Below are 15291 nucleotides of genomic sequence, written 5' to 3' on the forward strand. Positions count from 1 at the left end.
TTGTTAATTTCTCTTTAAAACTTTTGCTTTTTTCCCATTTGAATATTTAGAATGTTATATGGAGATGATTTACCACACTCTTGTAAAACATTATGTATAGTAATGTTGTAATAACTACATATGGTGCCAGGTGGGTACTAAACTTATGGGGGGAATCATTTTGTAAGTTATATAAAGGTCTAACCACTATGCTGCACACCTGAAACTAATATAATGTTGAATGTCAACTGTAATTGGAAAAAATTAAAAAAAACACATTGTGTGTAGTACTTACGGAGTCTTCTGGAATGGTTTTCCTTATGTCTTGTTCTTGAGTCATCCTTTCCATTAGAGAGAAACTAATGTTCTTTTAAAATGTATTTCTCTAGTAATCACCTGGTATTAGGTATTTGCCTTTAAGTTTTGCTTTATTGAACATCTAATTAATTCCACCTCTGGAACATGAAAGCAGAGTGAAGAGTATGGATCTGACGCTGTTGGAAGATAGGCTTTGGAATCCCTGCACACCCTGGTTTCAAAGAACTCCAAGTCCCCTTATGGAGACCTACAAATAGACAGACAACTTACTACATTTAATAATGCTAAGCTCAGGGTGCACGGGGCCCATGATGGAGGGGCATTGGGGGTATCATGGCAGATCTTCCAATGGAAATGATAGCTAAGTGATACTTGAAGTCTGAGTATTAGTGAGTTAGATAAAAAGTGAGGCTGCTGATGGAGACACAGCTCTATGGTCAGTAAAATGACCTCATTGTAAAAGCTTGGTCGTGAGAGACCACAGGGGTTTTGGAAAGCTGCAGGTATGCAATGTGAGGGGCTGTAGTAAGACAGCTGGAGAGAGACTTAGAATCCAGGTATGTATGGCGTTGAATGCTGTGCAGCTAGGTTTGGTGGTAATTTTTATGGCTTTGGTAGCCTCTGAATGGATTTATGTAGGAGAGTTAACCTGATAAAATTGCAGAATTCAAAAACTTATTTTAGTTTGTGATACGGAAAATGTATTGGAACAAGGCAAAACTCAAGGTTGTTAGATGAGTTAGAGTGATCATCCTTTAATCCAGGCTAGAAATAGTAGTGGTGCAAAACAGAGTAGTAGGATGGAGCAAAGTAGCTGGTATGGAGAGAGATGGTGGAAGCTGAATATGTAAGATCATGTGATCTGTTAGATGGCGGGTGTGAAGCAGAGGGAGAATGAGCAGTAATTAAATTGCCACATTTGTTTGTAATACTTATCAGCGAACAGACTTTGGGGGGAGTTTATTAAACTTCTCTGAGTTCCTGTTGTCTTAAGAGAGAAAATAATACCCATTTATATCTTAGAGCACAGTATGCTAATGTATTTGAATGAGGTTTGTAAGTTATGCAGTGTAGGTGTAAAGTTAGTAATTGTTTTTATCACCTAATTAGCAGACTTTAAAAATTGTGCTCTTGCTTTGGCAGAAAGAGCCAGACAACAACAACAACAGCAACAAAACTAGTGTGAAAGGAATTAATAAAACAAAAAAACCAAAAAATCGAAAAGTTATACCCTAGTACTTAAAAATACAGTATCAGACATCAGTATCCCTTTTCCCTGCTAAACCAAGAATAACTTTCCTGATGATGCTTCAAAGATCTTTTATTTTTGAAAAAAGATTCAAAAATTTTTCAATTGTAGTTGACATTCAGTATTATTTTATATTAGTTTCAAATGTACAGCATAGTGATTAGACATTTATATAATTTATGAAGCGATCCCCCTGACTAGTCTAGTGCCCACCTAGACTAGTTCTTACTATATTACTAACTATATGCCCTATACTTTACTTTAATCCCCATGACTGTTTCACAGCTACCAATTTGTACTTTTTAATCCCTTCACCTTTTTCACCCTCCCACACCCCTTCCATCTGGCCACCATCATCTTGTTCCCTGCATCTTTGAGTCTGTTTCTGTTTTGTTCATTTATTTTGTTCTTTAGATTCCACATATAAGTGGTATCAAATGGTATTTGTCTTTCTCTGTCTGTTATTTCACTTAGCATAATACCTTCCAGGCCCATCTCTGTTGTCTCAAATGGTAAGATTTCATTCCTTTTTATGGCTGAGTAATATTCCATTGTATACATGTAGCCCATCTTCTTTATCTAGTTGTCTATCATCTTCTTATCCAAGTCTAGCAACTTGGGTTGCTTCCAAATCCTGGCTTTTGTAAATAATGCTGCAGTGAACATAGGGATGCATATATCTTTTCAAATTAGTGTTTGGCCTTCTTTGGATAAATACTCAGAAGTGGAATTGCTGGGTCATAGGATAGTTCTACTTTTAATTTTTTGAGGAACCTCCATACTGTTTTCCATAGTGGCTGCACCAATTTGCAGTCCCACCAACATTGCACAAGAGTTCCCCTTTCTCCACATCCTCACCAACAGGTTGTTTGTTGATGTATTGATGATGGTCATTCTGACAGGTGTGAGGTGATACCTCATTGTGGTTTTAATTTGCATTTCTCTGATGATTAGTGATGTTGAACATCTTTTCATATGTCTATTGGCCATCTGTATGTCCTCTTTGGAGGAATGTCCATTTAAGTCCTTTGCCCATTTTTAAATTGGATTGTTAGTTTTTCTGATGTTAAGTTGTATGAGTTCTTTATAAATTTTGGATATTAACCCCTTATCGGATATATCAGTGGTGAATATCTTCTCCTATTCAGTAGGTTGTCTTTTCATTTTATTGATGGTTTCCTTTGCTATTCATAAACTTTTCATTTGATAATAGTCCCATTTGTTTATTTTTTCTTTGGTTTCCCTTGCCTGAGGCAACATATTAGAAAAAATATCACTAAGACCAATGCCAGAGAGTTTGCTGCCTATGTTTTCTTCTAGGAGTTTTATAGTTTCAGGTCTTGCATTTAAGTCTTTAATCCATTTTGAGTTTATTCTTGTATATGGTATAAGAATGTGGTCCAGTTTCTTTATTTTGCATGTATCTGTTCAGTTTTCCCAACATCATTTATTGAATAGATTGTCTTTACCCATTGTATATTCTTGCCTCCTTTGTTACAGATTAATTGACCATATAGGCCTGGATTTATTTCATTTCTTGGCTCTCTATTCTCTTCCATTGATCTATGTCTGTTTTTATGCTAGTACCATGCTGTTTTGATTACTATAGCCTTGTAGTATAGTTTGATATCAGGTATTGTGATACCTCCAACTTTATTCTTTATTCTCAAGATTGCTGTGCTATTTGGGGTCTTTTGTAGTTACATATAAATTTTAAGATTATTTGTTCTAGTTCTGTGAAAAATATCATTGGTATTTTTATAGAGATTGCATTGAATCTATAAATTGCTTTGGGTAGTATGGACATTTTAATGATGTTAGTTCTTCCTATCCATGAACACAGTATATGCTCCATTTGTTTATATCTTCTTCAATTTATTTCTTCAGTGTCTTATAATTTTCCAAGTACAAATCTTTCACCTCTTAGGTTAAGTTTATTTCTAGGTATTTTAATTTTTGTTGTTGATGCAATTGTAAATGGGATTGTTTTCTTAATTTTTCTTTCTGATAGTTCGTTATTGGTGTATAGAAATACAACTGATTACTGAATATTAATTTTATTATCATGCTACTTTACTGAATTCATTTGTCAGTTCTAATAGTTTTTTTGTGGAATTTTTAGGGTTCTCTATATATGATATCATGTCATCTGCAAATAACAAGAGTTTTACTTCTTCTTTTCCAATTTGGATGCCTTTATCTTGTTCCTGATCTTAAGGAGACGCTTTTAGCTTTTCCTTGTTGAATATGATGTTAGCTATGGGTTTGTCATATATAGTCTTTATTATGTTGAAATGTCTTCCCTCTATTCCCACTTTGCTGAGAGTTTTTATCATAAATGGATGCTGGATTTTGTCAAATGCTTTTTATGCATCTATTGATGTGGTCATATGATTTTTATCTTGAATTTTGTTGACGAGTGTGTAGTGTATCACCTTAATTGATTTGTGGGTATTGAACCAACCTTGCATCCCAGGAATAAATCCCACTTGATCATGGTGTATGATCTTTTTAATATGTTGCTGAGTTCAGTTTGCTAGTATTTTGTTGAGGATTTTTGCATCTATGTTCATCAGGGATATCATACTTTAATTTTCTTTTTCGCATTATCTTTGTCTGACTTTGTAATCAGGGTAATGGTGGCCTTGTAAAATGAGGTTGAGAGCCTTCCATCCTCTTGAGTTTTTTTTAGAATAGCTTGAGAAGGATAGGTGTTAATTGTTTTTTGAATATTTGATAAAATTCACCTGTGAAGCCATCTGGTTCAGGACTTTTGTGGGAAGTTTTTTGATTACTGATTCTGTTTTGTTAGTAGTAATCAGTGTGTTCAGATTTTCTATTTCTTCTTGATTCAGTCTTGGAAAATTATGTTTCTAGGAATTTATCGATTTCTTTTAGCTTGTCGAATTTGTTGCCATGTAATTGTTTGTAGTATTTTTTTTACAATCCCTTGCATTGATGTGGTGTTAATTGTCACTTCTCTTATTTCTGATTTTATTTATTTAGTTTTTCTCTCTTTTTTTTCTTGATGAGTCTGGATAATGGCTTATCAATTTTGCTTATTTTTTCAAAGAACCAGCTCTTGGTTTCATTGTTTTTTGTGTGTTTGTTTGTTGTTGTTTTTTGTATATATTTTTAGACTATTTTGTTTATTTCCACTGTGATCTTTATTATTTTCTTCCTTCTACTCACTTTGGAGTTTGTTTGCCATTCTTTTTCTAGTTCCTTTAGGTGTTTGGTTAAATTGTTTATTTGAGATTTTTTTTTTCTTGTTTCTTGAGGTAGGTCTGTATTGTTATGAATTTCCTTCTTAGGACTGCTTTTGCTGTGTCCCATAGATTTTTGCTTGTTGTGCTTTTGTTTTCATTTGTCTCAAGGTATCTTTTGATTTCTTCCTAGATCTCATTGTTAATTAATTCATTGTTTAGTATTTAGCCCCTATGTGTTCCTGTGTTTTTCAGTTTTTTTCTTGTAATTGATTTCTAGTTTCATACCATTGTGGTTGGAGAAGATGCTTGATATGATTTTAATCTTTTTAAATTTATTGAGAATTATTTTGTGGCCCTAAATACATGTGGTTTACCTTGGAAAATGTTCCATGTGCACCTGAAAAGAATGTATATTCTGTTGCTTTGGGGTGAAATGCTCTAAAAATATCACTTAAATCAATCTGATCTAATTTGTCATTAACGGGCAATGTTTTCTTGTTGATTTTCTGTCTGGAAGATCAGTCCCTTGATGTCAATGGGATGTTAAAGTCCCCTAGTATGACCGTATTACTGTCAATCTCTCCCTTTGTCAGTTAATATTTGCTTTATAGATTTAGGTTCTCCTATGTTAGGTGCATAAATATTTACAATGGTTACATCCTCTTGTTGGATTTGATCCCTTTATCATTGTGAAACGTCCTTCTTTGTCTCTTTTATAGCCTTTGTTTTAAAGTCTAGTTTGTCTGATATAAGTATTGCTACCCCAGTCTTTTTTTCGTTTCCATTTGCATGAAATATCTTTTAATGTCTACTAAATTTTAGAAGGATTTGAAAGTATATTGAAACAAAGTCTTCTGCATGAGTTGGGGTTATCTGGAAAATACAATCAGCTAGTATCTATTTCCTGAACCCAGGATTGTTGAAAATTTTGCTTTACTTTATATATGAATGCAATGACTTTTTGCATACAGATAGAGCTTTTGCCCATTGTGTCTTGAAGCAATAATTTTTCTGGTGGTGGTTGTTGCAAAAACAGTCATTGATTTGTTCTAGAACCAGGAGAAGAAAGCAAACTCCTAAGTAGCTTCCCATATGAATGAATAGTAAGACGCTCATCTAGTGAGTTCAGAATTCAGGCTTGGTAAGTCAGCTGTATGTAGCAAGTACCGTGTTTCCCCAAAAATAAGACCTAGCTGGACAATCAGCTCTAATGCATCTTTTGGAGCAAAAATTAATATCAGACCCAGTCTTATATTACAGTAAAATAAGATGGGGTCTCACATTAATTTTTGCTCCAAAAAACGCATTAGAGCTGATCGTCCGGCTGGGTCTTGTTCTTGGGGAAACAGGGTAAGAAAGGAGAGGTGTGGTCTAAGTCATGGATGGTAGAGTCAGTATGTGACAATAAAATCACTGTAGAAATAAATTGGGTGTTTAGCATCAAGGAGAACTATTTTAATTTGCCTGTCTTTGTTGTAGTTTTTGCTTTCCTTCCCTGCCTTCCTTCCTTGCTCACCAGCAATAATGAGTACACAGATTTTCTGATCCGGTGAAGTGCAGTGGCGATGCATGTGCACATTTTTTGCAGTATGGTAGTGCTAGTGTTCTGTATTACACAGGCTCAGCGCATGACTGCTAACCACAGCATATGCAATCAAAACCAGTCAGGAAAGGAATCAACTTGGTAGTTGGGGGTGGTAGACTGCCCATTTATCACAGGTTGCCAACCTTAATGGAGTGCTTACTCTTTGACAGACACTGTTGTAGTGTGTTTCCGCCTTGAATAATTTCGTCTTTCTCAATAACCATATGAGATAGATATTGTTATTATTCCCTTTTTAGAGATAAAGAAGCCAAATCCCAGAGAGGCACACTAGTAGGTAACTCGTTCAGTGTCACAGAGCCCGTGCTGGGTGGGACTCAGCCTTCTGGCTCCAGCACCTGTGCTCTGTGCTATGGGGCTTTGTTGCTTCTCAGGTGGGTTTGGTAGAGTAACAAATAGGCTTGCAGAAAAGGCACGCAATTTTTGTTGGCTCCTTTTTATATTTTTATGATCTACTTACACGTATTTGGTTATAGCATCTTCACCCACCCCTCCCATCGTATTCTCTGTAAAACAGAATTTTTACTGTTTTGTTCTTGGGTTGGATGATTAGAGCTCACTTAATGTAAATTGTGCTAAAATAGAGTAATAAAAGAAATGGTTACAGGTTCTGTTGACTTTCCCCCCCTTTTTCCATTTTTTAAACTGCTGTTTTGGAATTATATAGCTTAATACTTTGCTGCAACCCTTCCCTCATCAGTGTTGCCAATCGTTCAGTAAGTTCAGAATCTGAATGCAGCGTTCTGTAAGACTGGCTGGGGTTACAGGATGAACCATAGGGATTTTTATCGCTTAGAAGAAGAGAATCAAATGATACTGTTGCACTGTTCCTTTTTCTTACCTTCTGATTTGAAGCTGTCAGGAATGTATTATCACTAATATGTTTTTCATTTATTTTTGCACTTTTCTGTGTTTTCTCAGTTTTATTACTTTTGATATGACTACAAAAATATTCTAAATACTTCAGTTGAAAATTGCATAAGGGAGTCAGGACCATCAAATTTGCTTTATTCCTGTTTTTGAAATTTTTGTATTTGACTTTTCTTCTTTCTTTAAGGGGATTATCGTCCCACCTGTTAGAAAAATTATTTTAATAAAATACAGAATATTATTGAACAATACTTGAACAGTGCTTGCTGTTTTAATCCCTCTAGTATTTTCTCATATTGTATTGTATGTTATATAATTATTAGATGTGAGAACTATCTTAAGAATGTTCGAAAGCTAAGAGAGTGTTTAGCAGAATCAGTTCTGCTTTGTCTTCAAATATTGCCAAGTTGGATTTATGAAAAAGGAATGATGTTTTGCTTCAAAGAGATGGGTTTTATATAAATAAAGGGCAAATGTGTTTGGTACCATAAAGTTTAATAACTTATCTCACACTTTTATTAAATAAAGTTTAATATTTGTAAATTGAAATCAACCTGCTTTCTATTACTTTGTAGTATAACTTAAACTTGTGGCCCTTCAAATTGAAAACTTATTACCACGTAAAGTTTGATAGTTTGATGAAATATGTAATGAAAAATGACAGTTTAGATATTACTATCTGTACATATTTTTAAGAATAGGTTTTGTGAAACCTGTTTCAAACTTTTGAAGTTGCATGATGCAGTGACGGAAGTGTTGGAGAATTAAGAGGCAAGGGTAGATATGGGGTTGGTTTTGTCCAGTGTTAACAGTATTTCATTGAATGTACTTTGTCTTAAACTGAGGCAAAACCCAAGCTTGTCTGTTTCTTGAGCCCCTGCTCTGAACTATTGTGTGGTACTTCCTTGCTATATATCACTTTGATATGTGAATCTGAAGAAGCTACTACATCTCCTTGGTGTAAGTTCAGTCACTTATAACATTGATGCTCTGGAGATGAGCTGTTCTGTTGACATTAGATTCGATCATTTAGGAGATTGTCCTATCATAATAGACTTATTTCTGTGGAAGCTGATGGATAGTTGTTTATTCATTCAACAAATAACGTGTTGATTGCGTTGATTTACTAAGCTCTGGGGGTTCAGTAGAGAGCAAGACAGAGCTAGTTATTGCTGTCATGGAAATTAAGTGCCACAGGGCTGTCACAATTGAAGGACAGAGTGTAAAGTGATTACACAGCAATGGTACATAACCTGCTGTCGGAGGACTGGAAAGGCTTTCTAAACAAAGTGACATTTAGGTGAAGCCTGAAGCATGCACCCCTGAGTTCAAGCGAAAATGGTAATTCTTCTCTCACCTAGACTACTTCTTCCCAGTTGGTACTTTCATTCTCTGTCTCTCTCTAAGCTATTCATTTGTTCATTCCTTTATTAATTCTTTTCATTTAGCAACTGTTTATTGAATAACTACTGTGTATTCAGTGCCAGGCACTGTTCTAGGCATTTGAAATATATCACTGAACCAGGTAGACAGAGATTTCTCTCTTTATGGAGCTTACATTTTAATTGGATAGGGAGATACAGAGGGTAGACAATACACATAATAATAATAATAATAATAATAATAATAATAAGTAAATTATATGCTAAAATTTTTCAAAATGCAGACAGAGCGAGGCCCCTCATTTCCTTGCTCTTCGGCTAAAGTTCAGTGTCTTTAATGCGGCCTGTGAGGCCTGCTTCACTATATATACTGTAGGCTCATTCTTCAGGCCCCAAGCACCCTGACTGTGTTCCACCATACTTCCATTCGTTAGGTTTCCTTTCAAAGTCACTGTGTCGGAGGAGTTTCCTGCAACTCTGTTTTTGAATTAGAGATCCCCTGTTGTCACATGCCTTCTTCACCTCTTCTGTGTAACATGCATCTTGATAATGATTTCTTAGCTGCTATGCAATCATATTTAAGGCCTATCTTTTTTTTTTAAATTTTATTGGGGAATATTGGGGACCAGTGTGTTTCTCCAGGGCCCATCAGCTCCAAGTCGTCCTTCAATCTAGTTGTGGAGGGCGCAGCTCAGCTCCAAGTCCAGGCACCGTTTTCAATCTTAGTTGCAGAGGGCTCAGCCCACCATCCCATGCAGGAATCTAACCAGCAACCTTATTGTTGAGAGCTTGCGCTCTAACCAACTGAGCCACCCGGCTACCCCACGGCCTGTCTTTTCTGCTAGACTATAAATTACATGAGGGCTGGAATGGTGACTTTTTCTCTCCACTCTTGGGCCTTCAGGGCCTAGTGGCATATAGTAATAAGAGTTGGTTTGGTGAAAGGAGGTAGAAGAGGAGGGAGTTTTTGGTTGAGCCAAGTAGGATGTGTGTAGGCTGGGGAGGATGCTTGGGCTTTGGGGCGGGGAGTGAAGTGCGGGGTGGAGAGGGACTGGGGATGAGACTGGGGGCTCAGGCAGGCAGGATCAAGAATTGAAACCAAGCTAAACAGTGTAAATTTGGTTCTATGGCAATAGGAATACTAGTTTGTTTTGATACCATTAATTGCCCTGGAAATACTTAATTAGATAATTTGAATAATACTTTCAAGTGTGGTTTATTTAATTGTTAAATTATGAAAGTAGTATGAAGTATGAAATTTTGCTCTTTATGCTGAGAAAGTTCAACATGTATCTAAGGGTATGCAGTGATACAAAGTTCCCCCCTCCCCCAACTCTCAGTCCTACTTTTGAGCAGTCACTCAAGCTGAGTTTTTTGTGTATATCATCCATAAGCTTTAATGAGCATCCAAATGTGTTTTTCTGTCTTAATGTAGATAAGGTCCTGTTATACATATTATCCTACAACGTGCCCCCCCCACTACATACTGTTATTTTACACATCTTTAAAGTTTAAGAGTAGTTTTATAACTTAAATCTGAGTCATCATTCCGCTTCTTAGAGCCAAGCCATTGGCACTCCACCAAATCCCATAAGGCCCTGCGACAACAGGCTATGCCTCTACCTCTCCTTCATCCTTCCACTTCCACACTGTGCTTCAGTGTTTGCCTCATGGACTGTTTTTAAATTTCTAGAACATGCTAAGTACCTTCCTAATTTAGGTTTCTTGTGCAAGTTGTTCCTTCTGCCTAGGATCCTTCCCATGGCATTTAGCTGTTGTTTTCGTAGGGGAACAGAATTTATTATTTTCAGGTTTTCGTGTGAATTTTACTTGAGAAGGCTCTTTTCTGTGCAGTCTATCTAAAACAGGTTCTCCCTCTCACACTCTCCCTCAGTACTGTTTTTTTCCATGTAACATTTATTTCAATTCTCAATTGATTTGCTTACTCTTTTCTGTTTTGTTAGGCTGTAAGTTTCATGAGGGCAAAAACTGTTTCATGTAGTATTGCCCAGTAAATATTTATGGACTGAATGTGTGAATGGATGAATAAGGACATATGGATCAACCTCATTTTTTTAAAGGCTGTGTAATATTCCTTTTTTTAAAAAATAAGCATTTCTTGGAATCCAACTGATGGCATATGCTGGGAGCAAGATCTCAAATGCTCCCTATATTCCACTTTATATATGTACCAAGTATGGTACCAGTTCCTTATTGAAAGTCTTTTAAATTATTTTTCTGATTTTCATTTATCAGAACACCACCCACAAATTGAAAATAATAAATGTCTATAAATCTTTCCGTGTGCATGCATGTGAGTATATCAGGTAGCTTCCTAAAATTGAAACTGCTGGGTTGGAAAACATGTCCTCAAACTTTGGAAAGATACTGAAAATTTCTTTTAACAAAGATTGCACCATTTTATAGAGCACCAGTAGTGAGAGGAGGGCTTGTTTACATTCAGATCATCAAACTTTGGCAGATGAAAAGTGCTGTCTCGTTTTTTTAAATTTGTATGTCTATAATTATGGCTAAAGTTGAACATATTTATTCTTCTTTTGGATTTTATTTTATGTGAACTTCTTATTTAATCTTTTGCTCATATTTCCTGATGATTGTTGGTCTTTTTCTTGTTGATTCAAGTTTTTTATTAATTTCTTTCTACCTGTAGCTTTATGGAGAAGTTATGCTGTGTGATGTGTCAGTACCCCTGAATTTAGAACTATATGGGGGTTTTTATCTTTTTAAAAGTAGTTTTATATAGCCTGATAAGAAAACTAAATGTGCTTAAGAACATATTGGAAATGAGGGTATTTAATAGTTAATTGTTGAAACATAATAGTGTTTTAATGTCCAGTATATGATATGTCCGCAATCAAATATTTTGGCATGAATGAATGACAAGCAAAAAATCAATTTTTAAGGAAGTTGGATTTTATTTGGAAGTTCGTTTAGTAGAATTTGCTCTTCATAGTAAGAAAACTTAAGCATACTGATTAGTTAAATGTCAAGATTGTTTTGTGGCAGTTTATTGAAGTGTTGGATTTGTGGCAATTAAAGAACTTTTAGAAGTTTTGCTTTGTGTAAAAATATGTACTGCGGGTGCCAAAAAAGATGTATACACATTTTAAGAGATGTTATCTATACTCAAGCAGTAGTTTGCCGTAATCAGAAGTGTCTGGACACTGATGGTAACCACTTTGAGCACCTCTTTGAATTGCAGTAGTCAAACATGACTTGTATTCATATTTTGTTATTGGTATACATGGAGGATTACAATTAATACAGTTTTTTTGCTTTCTTAAAATGCATATAAATTTTTGTTGGCACCCTCTGTGTGTATATGTATGTATATATATGTATGTATATATATGTGTGTGTATATATATACACACACACACATATACACACTCACACATATATACACATTTATAACGTGTATATACAAATAAACGACAAAATGCAACTAATGAATTCTATGAATTATCTTTTAACTTCTGCCTGTTAGTTCTCTCAGGGTGACGAACTTTTTAGAAAGCAGTTTATTTCCTCTCAGAATATCTTTTGCAAATATACTAATACACTTTTGAAATAAAAGACATGTTAAAAGTTTCCTTCTAGGCTTCTTATAATCCAGTCTCCATCAGCCAGCAGTCTTCCTGTATTTTGTTCGTGAGGCACTAATTGTCCGCATTTGGCAGGTTTAACACTTCCTGACAGAGAGGCTATTAAGGGGAAGTATTCTCCAATAACTGTCACTGGCTTGAACAAAGAACCTTCAAACTCAATGTGTGGAAACCACTAACATTCTTAAATGACCCTTTTCATGGATTTTTATCCCTTTAAGCTAAAATTTGGGGAATGTAGGGTCAGCGAAAACAGCAAGGTGTAATAAAGCAGTAAACCTTGATTTTTTGGGGGGTAGAGTGGGAGGTATAGATTTATCTCTGACTTGAAAACAATTGTTATTTGGAAAATCTCATTAGCAGATGTGACTGGTTGGAGTAAAAAAAAAAAAAAGACTTAAAACTGATGTCGCTTTCAGGACCGCTTTGAACTTAACAAGCACCTATTTGTGGAGCAGACTGGCTAATGAAAGGAAATTAAATTTTTCTGACAACTTCCCCTGCCAACCTCCTTATCCAGGGGATGTTATTAGGTACTGAAGACTTTTAAGGAAGATTTTTTTTTTATTAGACATAAATGAACCAGTTATAAACATCCCCTGCTCTCCCTTTTGGGGGACGATTCTGACATGGTTATTCTACATTTTTAAAGTATTAGCCTTAAAAGCTTAAAAAATACTAGCCTTCACTTTAGTATTTTAAAGTTATTTTCTAAAAAATTCAGGCATGCTCCCACTAGTGGTTTCAAAACATTGTTGTCATTCCTTGTGATAGTTACTTTATGTCACTAAATTTTAGAAAAAATTAAATTTACTAAGAATCTTGGATTTAACACCTTTTTTTCAGCTTTCCCTTCGCTGTTTGTTATATGGGGAAATGTATCAGGAGTGGCCTTTTTTGGGCATGTTAGGTGACAGTTAATGATAATGATATGGTTTAGATTCAAGGGAAGTTTTTGTCTTTTCAGTGGCATTGGTTGATATTTACCAATAATTAATCCTCACATTCATAAACTCTTACCTTGTACTGTTTCAGAATGCATTTTCTTTCCTTGGCTTTTGGAAGTTTCCCCCCCATTAGTTGGTTCGTAGAATTTAAAGTTTCAATTTATATAACAAAATATAACTAGTAGAGATAAAATACTGAAACAAAGATGAAATAAAAAAAGAAAAAAGCAATGAAGATTTCTAAAGGAATTTTTTTGAGAGGACAATTGGCAATTCCTATAGATACTGGAAATTTTTCATTTCTGGAAAATCTTTGAGCTTCTCCCAAACAATAGAGAATCAACTCCCCCTGCTGTCAGAATCTAGGAAAACATGACATGTAAATATCAGGGAGACAGAAACAAGCTGGCTGTGGACAAGCTTTAATGATCTGATTTACGATTCAGTATTGATTGTAAACATCTAAATTCTGCTGTTAAATTCCAGCAACTGCACCAAATCATTTGGCAATTCTGGTAGTGCTTCCTGCCAGCTCATTTCAAACTGCTTTGAGTTTCTTAATATAATAATGATGAGGTAGAATTTACATTCCACTTATGGTATTAATTTTACATTTCTCTGAATGAAAAGAGTTAGAAGGTTGTAAAATTGAACATTAAATGAATCAGAGGAGACAGTAGTGCAATATATGACTGCCCTAAAGACATTGTGCAATGGCTGATGGGATTAATGTTGGGTCTCATTTCCTGCTTTTACAGGATGCAGATGAAGCTGTCAGAATTGCAAGGGAAATTGGTAAGTCCTTAAATTAACTTTGGTAGAGTTTCTGTGTCTTTCAGCAGATATGGTTGAGTAAACATGTAATAAGGAATTCCCATAGAGCAAATAATATTTTAATAGTTTTAGGTTTCTGATTAGTTGTCGCTCTGAAAGAATTTATCAGCTGAATTACCATTTTCTGTTATTAAAGTGAACGTTAAAGAGTAATTTGACCTTAATTATAGCTCTTTTGTAAGACGAAATCACTGGGTAATTAAAAGAAGGAATTGTCTTAAGAGTTCTTGAGATTGAATTAATGTAAATTTATATGTATATAATTGAATGCAACTTATTAAAGTTAAGGACATATATAATTAAAATAAAGATGTCATATTTGACAAAGCTGTTCAGGTTTTTACTTTTCCTAAGATGTTAAATATCAATTTAATAATCTTGCTAGGAAAGAGAAAATAGCATGTGAGAAATTAGAACTGAATATTCTAAATTGGATTAAAAGGTAAACTGAAGGACATTTTAATGACTTTTACTTGACTGTTTTAGGTATAATTATACCCGGCCAGTGTTTCTCAACCTTTTGTTTTCAAAAATATTCCTGGAGCTCATGACAACTATTGTATTTTCAGTATCTGCTATTAAGATAATGTACGAGGGCATATTGTTATCATGGTTTAGCAATGCTATGAAATAACTTCACAGTTTTATTAATCAAATTAGTATTTGTATGTATTTGACAGAAATTTGTAGCTATATGAGCGAAATTAGATAATGCTTGGTAGTCAGGAATTCACTGCATCTTCTTAGCATTCCTACACTGATAGGGCAAGCTTTTCAGCCTTCTGTGTTAACATTTCCTTAGTTTTGTTTTCTCATTCAGATTGGTCATTTAGAATCATATCATTCACTTGGGGAGCATTTGGTTTGGCAAACTTCACATAGTTGTGATATGTGGGAATATCTTTTGAGCCTGAAAGTGACCACTTCATTAGTAGATATATTCTTTGCAATAGGGACAGTCAAACTTAGCAGTTCTTCAGTCTTCTAAAAAGATGTTGATCTTGTTGCATCCCTGTTTTTCGTTGGGTCTGGCCAAATTATTTGGGTTTGGCTCATTGTTAAGTGTGTTTTGTTGTTTGTTTTGCAAATAATTTCTCTTACTAACACAGGTCCTAGACTTAAGACTAGACCCTAGAAATTGTAATTTCTCCGAATACATCCGTCATCTCCTAACTAATCATTTCTTCAGATTCATCAACATTTTCAAAAGAATTTCAGTACGTCACAGGAAGATTTGCTAGATTGCTGAAGAAGTTAGTACATGGAACTGATCT

The 15291-nt window shown here is 35.0% G+C and overlaps 1 protein-coding gene across 1 annotated transcript in view; it reads left to right on the forward strand.

The window, feature by feature from the left end:
* The window catches only part of PCCA (propionyl-CoA carboxylase subunit alpha), a 356645-nt gene that overhangs the window by 115516 nt on the left and 225838 nt on the right, over window positions 1-15291 (forward strand). Inside the window, exon 8 of the mRNA XM_019754213.2 lies at window positions 13942-13978. Within this exon, the coding sequence (XP_019609772.1) occupies window positions 13942-13978 (37 nt within the window). The remainder of the gene's footprint in view (window positions 1-13941; window positions 13979-15291) is intronic.

This window comes from Rhinolophus sinicus, linkage group LG04, assembly GCF_036562045.2.
Source record: "Rhinolophus sinicus isolate RSC01 linkage group LG04, ASM3656204v1, whole genome shotgun sequence".
Taxonomy (NCBI): Eukaryota; Metazoa; Chordata; class Mammalia; order Chiroptera; family Rhinolophidae; genus Rhinolophus; species Rhinolophus sinicus.